At 45.2% G+C, this 11,483-nt stretch overlaps 1 protein-coding gene across 1 annotated transcript; it reads left to right on the top strand.

The window, feature by feature from the left end:
- The first annotated feature begins 6,746 nt into the window (after positions 1–6,746).
- Positions 6,747–10,791, top strand: eif4ebp3l (eukaryotic translation initiation factor 4E binding protein 3, like). Its single transcript, XM_056237609.1, has 3 exons — positions 6,747–7,093; positions 9,639–9,812; positions 10,222–10,791. The coding sequence occupies exons 1-3, from the start codon at positions 6,961–6,963 to the stop codon at positions 10,251–10,253; spliced, it is 339 nt and encodes a 112-aa protein (XP_056093584.1). The 5' UTR covers positions 6,747–6,960; the 3' UTR covers positions 10,254–10,791.
- The last annotated feature ends 692 nt before the right edge of the window (positions 10,792–11,483 follow it).

Here is an 11,483-nt window from a genome sequence, read left to right as displayed (position 1 = left end):
GCGCTCGCCTCGCCGCTTTCGCCGCGAGCGAGCCCACCGCCGCCATTCCTCTGTTCGAGCCACGCAAGAAGAAGCGCCGCTCACAGAGGCTTCCTAAAGAACCTGAGCTCAGTGACGTCGTGCCAGTCTCCTCGTGCTTCACCGCCACTCTTGGATTCCCCACCGCCGGTTCAGTTCACTCAGTCAGACCAACACCCCTCCAACAGAGCGGTGGGCCTTGTGACATTCGGCGCGTCCGAGGACGACGGGGGAGGAGATGACAGCTTGTCCATCGACGCTGCATCTGACGATTGGCTTCTCCTTTCTTCCCGGAAGTCCATGACGAACTTACCAAGTCATGGAAAGCCCCGCACTCTGCACGTCTAAAGCCTTCCTTTTCTTCGTCGCTCTCCTCCGTGGATGGCGCGAAAGAAAGAGGCTACGAGGGAACGCCGCCCCTCGAGGAGGCCGTGGCCAATCATCTCTGCCCGCCCTCCACCACCGGATGGAAAGCCAAAGCTTCCCACCCCTCAAAGCCCTGCCGCACTACCTCTGCTCTCGCCGGTCGCGCTTATGCCGCCGCCGGCCAGGCTGCGTCAGGGCTTCATTCAATGGCGGTACTTCAAGTGTTTCAAGCCAAACTTCTCCGTTCCCTGGACGAGTCTGGCCCCGAACCCGAAGCCTTCAAGGACCTACGCAGCGCAACTGACGTAGCCCTGCGAGCCACGAAGGCCACCGCCCAGTCTGTCGGCCGCGCTATGGCCAATTTGACTGTTCTCGAGCGCCATCTGTGGCTGACACTGATCGATATGAAGGACGCAGATAAGGCCCCGTTTCTCGACGCGCCTATCTCTACCAGCGGGCTGTTTGGACCTGCGGTTAAAAGTTTCGCTGAGCGCTTCACTGAAGCTCAGAATGCTTCACAGGCTATGCGCCACTTCCTACCCAAGCGCTCCAGCTAGTCACAGAGCAGACAGAGCTGCACTACCTCAGCCCGCTGAAAGATTTCTCAGCCGCAGCGAACCAGAACAGCGCCCACCGCCGCTCAGCCCGCGCCACAGACTGACGCTCGACGCCGCTCGCGCTCCCACAGCCGCAAGCCGCCTCCTGAGCGACGAGGACCTCGGCCCAAGATTGCGCTGAACCCCGAGCCTCGTAAGCCTTCCTAGCCATAGGAAGAAAGAGAGAGAGTGCGTGTCTCGCAAAAGCCGGACCACTCTCTCTGCAAGGTTACAGACATTACCCAGTCCCCTTACAGGCGGCTGGAAATGTTTATACAGCAGCCAAAGGGCCAGTCACAGAGCTCGCTCACCTGCAAACAAAGCGTTTGTACGTCACAGCGGCCCGCCCCTAGCCTGTATTCAGCCCATATCTGTGCATGCAGCGGCATGGGAAAGCATTCCAGATATGCCGAAATGGGTGTTGAACATAATAAAACACAGATACTCGCTCCAGTTCGCTCGCAGACCACCACGCTTTGCGACTGTGGTCAAGACGAAAGTGAGAAAAGAGTGTTCACATGTTCTACAAACCGAGGTGCACAAATTGATAGAAAAGGGCGCTGTGGAAACTGTTCCTCCCTCGATGAGCGAGGCAGGTTTTTACAGTCGCTATTTTCTAGTCCCGAAAAAGGATGGCGGTCTCCGCCCCATTCTAGATCTCAGACATCTGAACAGAGCACTAATGGTTCGCTCGTTCAGAATGTTGACAACCAAGCATATCCTCGCGCAAGTACGCCCAGGAGATTGGTTTCTCTCGGTGGATCTGAAAGATGCTTACTTTCACATTCCAATAGCGCCTCATCACAGGCCTTTTCTGAGATTCGCTTTCGAGGGACAGTCCTACCAGTACACAGTACTTCTGTTCGGCCTGTCTCTAGCTCCCCGTACATTCACGAAATGTATGGATGCAGCACTTTCCCCCCTGAGACGGCGGGGAGTGCGAATACTGAATTATCTCGACGATTGGCTGGTCCTAGCACAATCATACCCCTTTTCCACCAAAAATGAACTGGTTCGGAACTGGTGCTGGTTCAAAGTTGGTTCGGAGTTGGTTCAACTTGCGAACCTTCTCAGAACCTGTTTGTTTTTCCACTGACTAGAGCGCCCAGCGAACGACGTCGTTACGTCACTGTGTACGTCGCCATACATCTTAGCTAGAAACGCTTGCAAGTACAACATTACTTTAGGATTATCTCTAACTCGTGAACCAAGAAGGCTTTAAAAACAATTGAAATATGTAAGTCTTTTAATCTTTTCCTTTGATATGTAATCTTTTCTGATTAGTTGTACTCCTGTCTTGTGTCTTTTTTTCTTTCCATTTATTTGTTCTATATTGTGACTGTTTTCTCCTTTGCTTACATAACGTGTTCAATAAAAAAAATAAACTAGAAACGCTTGCGCCAACTTCAAGCATAACAATTACAATGGCGGACTACATCGTGTTTCTGCAAATGTTTTTCCTGGCTTTGCGATTCTATATTATGTCAGAAAATATGTTATCTAAACCCGCCCCCAGCCCCCGACGTAAGCATGACGTGGTAAAAGAACGGTTCTAGTCCAGCAAAGAGTTGGTGCCGCTTTGGAACCAGTTTTCCTGGCCGAGAACCGGTTCTTTGCCTGTCGAAACACAAAGAACTGGTTCGCGCGCAGGCACCGGCTCCGAACCGGCTCTCAAAATGCGTTGGTGGAAAAGGGGTATCAGAGAGTCAGTTAATAACACACAGATCTTGGATTATCAGCCATTTGGAATGCCTGGGTCTAAGAATCAATTTTGCAAAGAGTATGCTATCTCCCAGCCAGAAAATTTCTTTCCTGGGAATAGTTCTAGACTCGATGCAGATGACAGCTCGTCTCTCATCAGAGCGCGCGCTCAACATCCGGCGCCTTGCCACATCTTTCAGGGCGGGCACGCGCACCCCCGTCAAGCGGTTTCAGAGGATGCTCGATCTCATGGCCTCAGCATCGGCCGTACTCCAGCTAGGATTGTTGCACATGCGCCTTCTCCAACGCTGGCTCAAGAGCCGCGTCCCTACTCACGCGTGGCGTTCGGGCCACTTTTTAATCAGAGCGAACCACGGCTGTATAAAAGCCCTGACGCACTGGAAGGCCGCCGACTGGTATCAGGCCGGCGTGAGTCTGGGTGTGAACACAAGGAGAAAAATGATCACGACAGATGCCTCCAAAATAGGTTGGGGGGCCCTTTACGAGGGCAGGCCTGTCTCCGGCTTTTGGTCAAACCCGGAAAAGCGCCTACACATAAACTGTCTGGAGATGAAAGCGGTCGCTTTGGCTCTCAGAGCCCTGCTTCCACATCTAAAAAACGAACACGTCTTGGTCCGAACGGACAACATGACGGTAGTGTCGTACATAAATCGCCAAGGTGGACTCAGGTCGAGCTCCATGCATTCGATGGCCAGGAGACTCATCTTATGGTCCCAGCACAACTTGCGCTCGCTGAGAGCAGCGCATGTGCCAGGCGTTCTGAACCAGGGGGCGGACATGCTATCCAGAGACAAAATTCTCCCAGGAGAATGGGCTCTCAACCCTCTGACGATTCAGTGGTTATGGAAAATCTTCGGCGAGGCAGAGGTCGACCTCTTCGCCTCCAAGGAGAATGCGCACTGCCCTCTTTTCTTCACAAAAAGCACGGACGCGCTCGCCCAGAGCTGGCCGAGCCGCCCCTTATATGCTTTTCCCCCGATCGCGATGCTACCACAGGTCATCACTCGGGTCAGAGAGGAGAAAAACTCAGTGCTTCTGATAGCCCCACTGTGGAAGAACCAAACATGGTTTCCAGAATTGGTGCAAATGCAATCAGCACCACGGCCGATTTCGCTGAGGCCAGATCTCCTCAGCCAGGCCGACGGGATGATATTTCACCCCCGCCCCGATCTGTGGGCCCTTCATGCATGGCCCCTCAACGGGTTCCCAGGAACCTCACGAGCGGTGCGTTAAAAACCATCGCTGAGGCGCGGGCGCCCTCTACGAGACGCTTATATGCCCAGAAATGGAAAGTGTTCAGTGACTGGTGTAATACCAAGGGCTTGAACCCTGAAACATGCGAGATTACGAACGTACTCGCCTTTCTACAAGAGCTTTTGGAGGCGGCCCGCACCCCCTCCACGCTCAAAGTGTATGTGGCGGCCATTACAGCATCACATGACCCTGTAATGAAACGTCCATTGGGAAAAAACGACCTGATTATTCGTTTCCTGAGGGGCGCTAGGAGTATGAATCCCCCACGCCCCCCCTCAGTGCCGATCTGGGACCTGGCTACGGTCCTGGATGCTCTTAAAGGGGCCCCGTTCGAACCACTTCGAACCGTGTACCTTTAACAGCTCTCGCTCAAAACTGCGCTCTTGCTGGCACTCGCTTCAGTCAAGAGAGTGGGCGACCTGCACGCGCTCTCAACGAGCGCTGCCTGCCTAGAGTTCGGACCTAACGACTGCAGGGTTGTCCTTAGGCCAAAACATGGGTATATCCCTAAAGTGCTTCCCACTCCTTTCAGAGCACAGGTTATCTCCCTAACCGCGCTATCGTCTCCAGCAGACGAACGCGACGCTAATCTACTCTGCCCCGTTAGGGCTCTCAGAGTGTATCTGGAGCGCTCTGCCCTATTCAGACAGACAGAACAACTGTTTGTATGCTTTGGCGGTCGTACGAAAGGTTTCGCCGTTTCAAAGCAGAGAATCTCTCGCTGGATAGTTGAGGCTATAGCGCTGGCTTATGAAGCTAAGGGACTTCAATGCCCCTGGGGTGTCAGAGCTCACTCCACCAGGAGTATGGCTTCTTCCTGGGCATGGTCGAGCGGGACACCGATCGAAGATATCTGTGCGGCGGCAGGCTGGGCCTCACCGTCCACATTTATCAGGTTTTACAACCTACAGGTCCCGACATTGCATTCCAATGTACTATCGGCATGATGCTAGTAGAACTATGAGTTCATATCTAGATTGTGTATGTGCTTGTGTCACACTGAGCGCCTTCTGAGCCGCTCTGTATTTTTTTCCCCCACATATAAAGCTCGCCTCTGCCGGCTAGTTGGATGATAACTTTGCTTTTCAGCTCAGGCACCTGCCTCTGGCTGTTATAAGGCGAAGTCAGCACGCACAGCGTTTTGCATGGTGTTCCCTAGCGTAAGCTACTTGCGCAATAGGAGAGACCTCTCGAAAGGGAACGACTCGGTTACTAACGTAACCTCGGTTCCCTGAGAGGAGGGAACGAGTATTGCGTAAGCTCCCGTGCTTGTGCTTGGTTAGTTCGCTTCAGTCGATTTAACCTGAAGAACTCTCATGACGGGCCGCCCAATATATAGCTCTTGGCCACGCCCATCTTGGCGGGCTCTGATGCGTGCGGGCGCGAAGCGCGCTCATTGGTCGCGCGTTCAGAGTCGCCCCGTCATTGGTTCGAGCAAGTTGCCGCAGCACAGCCAATGACCGAGCTGCCTCGCTCATTGCTGTCTGCTGTGCAGCTGCAATGCGTTTTACATAAAGACTTCAATATTTCTCGAGAAAAGGAGTTTTCCCATAGCGTAAGCTACTTACGCAATACTCGTTCCCTCCTCTCAGGGAACCGAGGTTACGTTAGTAACCGAGTCGTTTTCTTATTATGAATATAATGTCACGCATCTATTCTTGTGTATGATTGATGTTTTGGGGACTGTTATACCAATATAACCAGTCAAATGGCCGTGATCCGACTGGCAGCTTACAGACGCTTGCTCGACGCTCATCCAGTCAGTTGCGGCTCATAGTGCGAGTATAACGCGTTGCCTGACACTCTCGCTGCATGGAAATAAATTGTTTTCTTATTATGAATATAATGTAACGCATCTATTCTTGTGTATGATTGATGTTTTGTGGACTGTTATCCAAATATAACCAGTCAAATGGCCGTGATCCGACTGGCAGCTTACAGACGCTTGCTCGACGCTCATCCAGTCAGTCGCGGCTCATAGTGCGAGTATAACGCGTTGCCTGACACTCTCGCTGCATGGAAATAAATTGTTTGGGATTATATTGGGAAAACAGTCCTCAAAACAGCAATCATACTAAAGAACATAATCATATCAACAGATGCATAATAAATGAGCTAGAAAGGGAGGAACACAAAACACAAAAACTGTCAAAAATCAATGGTTTCTGAAACTTGCCAAAGGCAGACTGCCAGACAACTAGCCAGCCACTGGCAGGTCACGTGACCTGCCAGTGGCGGCTCCTGCCAGCCAGCTGAAAACTGAACCCCCACTCAACATTTTCGTAGGCTACATGACGTTCGCTATCTGATTTTGTGAAACAAACCACTGATATCTATATAGTCTTTTTTATAGATAAGGAAACGTTTTTTTAAAAGAAGTTAAAAAAATGGCTCGGAATGTGTCGGAAATAGGCTTGAAGTCGTGTCCTTTAATTGGCATTCATTAAAACTAAAATAAACCAATAGTAGGCTAATATTATTAATAATAATAAAACAGCTTATAAATTTAGCATTTTCTGAATGTTAAGCGCCTCCTTTTTGACAAATAAGTAAACGTTTTTTTCTTTTCTTATGTAGGCTTGAATTCGTGTCCTTTAATTTAAATTCTTGGCAGAAGATTTGTAAAAAAAAAAAAAAAAAAAAAATTTCACTCAAAGTCAAAGATCTGGCAACCCTGCATGTGTTTTTGTTGTTGCTCAAGTCTCGTTTATCACATGATGCGAGTCACGTAGTCTGTTCTGTTGTTAAATAGCCGAGCGAGCGCGCTCCAGCCCTGCGGACAGACGGACTGACAGACAGACTCACTTCATCGGCTATCACAAGACCAGCGCTGTCTCCAACACGCTCCAAAATATCTGTGGCATTTTTTTAATGTTGTTAAAACTTTGTTGAGATAAGTTTAATCAGACACGTCATACAGACGGGTGTTGGATAGAAACCCTTTAGAGCCCTGATAAATCACCGTGTTTTGGTGTCAAGAAGTTTCGAGCGCAGTTCATCCACGATGTCCGCCAACACACAGCAGAGCAAGAGCTGCCCCATTCCCACGCGCGTGCTGCACCTCAAAGACTGGTCTCAGCTCCCGGACTGCTACAGTCAGACCCCTGGAGGAACACTCTTCTCCACCACTCCTGGGGGTAAGACTGCGTTTTAGGACTGTACAGTTTATTTGTTTGTTGAAGAACATGTATTTTGATGAATATTGTGTATCTTTTATTCTTCTATAGGGGAAAAAACTTAAACCAGCCTGAGATCTTAGCTGCATGGTCTCCCAGTGTGGTCTGTTTGTTGGTTTTAGGTGGATTTTTGGGAACTTGGGAGAGCAACTTTAACCAGCTAACCCAGCTAAGACCAGCAAACCATCTTGGAATGGTTTAAGCTTTATGTTGTAACACATTTTGACATCCCCCATTACTTTATTTTTTTATGTTGATAAAAAAAAAAAACACTTGTGTGGATGTTGTATATCAAATTAAGCAAGGGAATTTACTTATTCAAAATATTTCAAAAACGTATACTGTTTTCAAAGTCACTAAAGACTCATTTCTTGTTGGTTAAACTAATGGTGTAAACAAAAACACAAAATGAAATAATTTTTAAGCTTGACTTGCATTATTATATAGCATAGACCTGTGTTTTGATTAAATAAAGCTTTTTTTGTTGTTGCATTAAACCAGGGGATGAGCATGTTTTTGAAAAATAAAACTTCTGTTTATGTTATTAAATTGTAAAGATCTGAGATGTGAATTGTTTAACTGGTACTAAATTCCTGTTGCTACGCAAACGTTTGTTATGCTCAACAAGTTAGTAATTTATGGCAGACCGTCTGCAGCAAGATAGCCCAACTGCCATGCGTGTTGTTATGTAACACTGTCTGGTTATCTGATTTGCGACTTGCATGTCCCCAAAATGATAGGCATTGAGTTAATCTAATCATGTGAAAAACAAACTCATGACCCCTTTATTTCTGTTTCTCAATCTCCTTTGTCCCTCGCTAGAATATCTTTCGCATGTGGCTGTAACTGTAACTGTAGCACATTCAGAGGAGGAGGCAATTCTTAGAAACACCCCTCCTCCTCCACAGCTGTTGTGGATTTCAGGAATAACAGAACTCTGTGCTCTGGAAAAGGAGTTCATTCGGGCCATCATGGACGGTCCCCTCACCGCAGAATGAAAAATAACAGATCAGAGGCATGTGCATACATGGCATGCATATATATAACTATATGTACTTACTCTCTATAGGCTAGCTGTGAATCTCTGCCAAAAAAAATTTACACATGTACTTTTTGTTTACATCTTTACGGCCCATAATTCCACCTCAATATTATAGAAACTACATTTTTTATATATATATATATATATATATATATATATATATATATATATATATATATATATATATATATAATTTAAAGGATTTAATACAAAATTATAATTTTGGGGGAAATTGTGCTAAATTGTCACAATAAAAAAATAATATTCAAACATTATATTAAAGATAAGGCCCGGTTTCACAGACAGAGCTTAGATTAAGCCAGGTGTAGACCTTAGTTTAATTAGGACATTTGAGTTAAACTTTTATAAATGTGTCTTTGACAAAACAACATTTTACTGGTGTGCATCTTGAGACAAAACAATGCCACTGACAAATGTGAAGATATGCCAGTGCATGTTGCTTTCAGTTAAAACAGCTCAAACATGTATTTTAGTCTGGGACTAGCCTTGTCTGTGAAACCGGGCATAAAAAAATTCTTTATACAAAATGTAATTTCACATTTTTATTTCTGTTGATTCAGGGGGGACTGGGGGTGAAAACTGATTTTGAAAACTTTGAACCTAAACAAATTGCACACTTAGGCTATATTTAATTTTCCTGCGTTTGAAAAACGTTCACTTTCTTGAACTCTGAGATGTTGAAAAGCATGCTTCAGTGGAACAAAGTCCTGCAGAAGCTGTTGGGTTGGTCTCCCTGCATTCCACTGGCCAGAGCAGCTCCCGGTGGTGACCACTGTTCGTCCAACCCCTGTCCCGTCTCCGTCCACACCCTACCCCTCCCCCTCCTCTCTTTGTCCAGAACACATTGCACTGAAAAGCAAAAGTTGCGTAACATGTTTTTCAGCCACTACTGGTGGTACAGTACAGCTGCCGTCAACTACAACAGAGACGCTACTTCTTAACAGTTCTTAAGTCAGAAAACAATATAGGGTTAGTTAAGCGATGCAACTCCTTGTAACATGAGGTTAAACTCATCTGCTACACTGTGTTTCCCCCGTGGCTCGGCTCGGCATTCTCACGTGCAGACGTGCTCAAATTTCCTAGAACTAAAATGGGAGGTGCTGAGTCCTGCAATTCAGTTCACCCCATTTTTATTGAGGGAGCTTGAGAACTTCTTTTCACTTGCAAAATGTCAAACATTTGAGTCTTTGTTTGCTGTCTAATAGCATGGGCGTGTTAAGTGGCACATCGAGTTAGTTGCCATCTTTCTTTTATTTTGTTAAATAGATTAGAATTGCTGTTTAAATCCCAAGAAAACCATACGTCTGACTCGAAAGCCACATTTCAACGATTGCTTTTGAGTGTGTTGTTCTCTCACACGTGATAGTCTGCAGCCTAGAATGTAAATCTGTTTTTCTAGCCACGTGATTGGTTGCTATAATAAATGTCCCATCCCTCCTCCAGGAACTCGGATCATTTATGACAGAAAGTTCCTCCTGGACTGTAGGAACTCTCCCATTGCCCGGACCCCACCCTGTTGTTTGCCCCAGATTCCTGGAGTGACCATTCCTTCACACCACCCAATGTCCAAACTACAGGAACTCAAAGAGGAGTTGGAGGAGGAGAAGGATCTGGCAGGTAAAGTTGCTGTCTGCTCCAGAAAAAGAAAGAAAGAAAACCTGTTCTGTGATGATAATATTTCCAGGAAACATTAAGCCCTCAGGTTTCTCCTGAAACCAATTCTTTCGAGTATATTCTGTACTCTTTGGAAAACAAGGTTCAATGGGGTTCTATAGCCAATAAGCAAAAAAGCCTTCATGTTTAACAGATGATTTATTTTCTTTTAGTGATAAATATGTTTATGAGCTGTTTGATCCATAACATTTAATTAAAATAAAAAAATAATGAATTCAAACTAAATCCATAAAATGATACCATGATGGGAACCTCTAAAAGGTTTTATATATTATTTAAGAACCTTTTTAGATCCTGAATTTTCTCCATTCAAATGCCTCAAGGAACCAACCTCTCTATTTCTTTTTTTAAGCTGATGACAACCAGTTTGAGATGGACATTTGAGTCTTTCATCTACCTCCTGTGGAGAGCTCTCTATTTTATCTGTCGGGATGATGCTACTTACCTCACAATCAGCGGACATCACACACTCAGCAGATTAATGGGCTTTTTAATGAGCTAAACACCCAAAGGGTGTCTTTTTCTTTTGATTAAAAGTATATGTTCAACGTTTACCAGAAAAAAACATGATTGTTTGTAAGTGGTGGGATTTTAAAGGTCTTTATTGTACATATGGTACTTTCTACTTTTTTTTTTTTTTTTAAGAAAATGTAGCATTATGTGTAAGCCAGGACAAAACCATGGCAAAATCTCTCATTTCTGAGCATTATATCTCAGCAAACATTGTTGATTGTTTAATGGTATAGGACGATTAAATGCCAAATGAATGTCTGTTTTATATGTTTGGTGTTTCGCCTGGAAAAGCACATGAGAGCATAGATGTACACCACCGTGTCCCCTCAGGGTTTTCCTGGTGTTTCATTTACCTGGATTTCCTCAGGTTTTATTATTTTGATTGAAATAAAAAAAAAAAAAGAGAAAATACTCGTCCTTTGATCAATTTGGAGTTTGTGCAAAAGGCTATGGAAAATTACATATTGGGAAACTGCATTCTAATGATCTTGGTTTCAAAACTTTCCTACAAAAGTCATGTTAACTTCACTCTGTTAGATAGATTTGCATTTACAGAAGGAAATGCCAGTGCTTGCCAGGCAGAAAGATTTACAAGCAGATATTATGGTTGTCATGGAACACAACAACAGCAAAGAATTGGCATGAAAAAATTCTAATTAAAAAATATCCCATGAAGTGAATTATGATTGTTTTGGAGCAAAACAGAAGATATAAGTGGATATCATGGCCAAATGATGCTCAAAACTTTGGGGTTGGTAAGATTTTATGTTTTAGAAAAAAAGTCTCACTCACCAAGGCTGCATTTATTTGATTAAATATAATTGATTTCTGTGATCAAAGCAGAATTTTCAGCATCATTACTCCAGTCACATAGAAATCATTCTTATATGCCGATTAAGAATAAATTTTCATATCAATATCAAAAATAGTTGTGCTGCTTAATATTTTTGTGGAAATTGTGAAAAATAATCCTCAGGATACTAGAAAAGGCAGCATTTCTTTGAAATAGAAATATTTTGTAACATTGTAAATGCCTTTACTGTCACTTTTGTGACTCTTACCGACCCCAAATTTCTAAAGAGTAGTTTATATGACATTCCT

This window comes from Rhinichthys klamathensis, unplaced genomic scaffold (genome assembly GCF_029890125.1).
Source record: "Rhinichthys klamathensis goyatoka isolate OS25496 unplaced genomic scaffold, OSU_Roscu_1.1 h1tg000491l_1, whole genome shotgun sequence".
Classification (NCBI taxonomy): domain Eukaryota; kingdom Metazoa; phylum Chordata; class Actinopteri; order Cypriniformes; family Leuciscidae; genus Rhinichthys; species Rhinichthys klamathensis.
Note: the sequence above shows the minus strand (reverse complement) of the source record. Positions and strands in the feature narration are given on the sequence as shown.

Excerpts from the sequence above, each read along its gene's own strand:
- eif4ebp3l (XM_056237609.1), top strand. The coding sequence starts at position 6,961 with ATGTCCGCCAACACACAGCAGAGCAAGAGCTGCCCCATTCCCACGCGC. Across the intron at positions 7,094-9,638 it reads CTTCTCCACCACTCCTGGGG|GAACTCGGATCATTTATGAC; the intron begins GTAAGACTGCGT and ends TCCCTCCTCCAG. Across the intron at positions 9,813-10,221 it reads GGAGGAGAAGGATCTGGCAG|CTGATGACAACCAGTTTGAG; the intron begins GTAAAGTTGCTG and ends TCTTTTTTTAAG.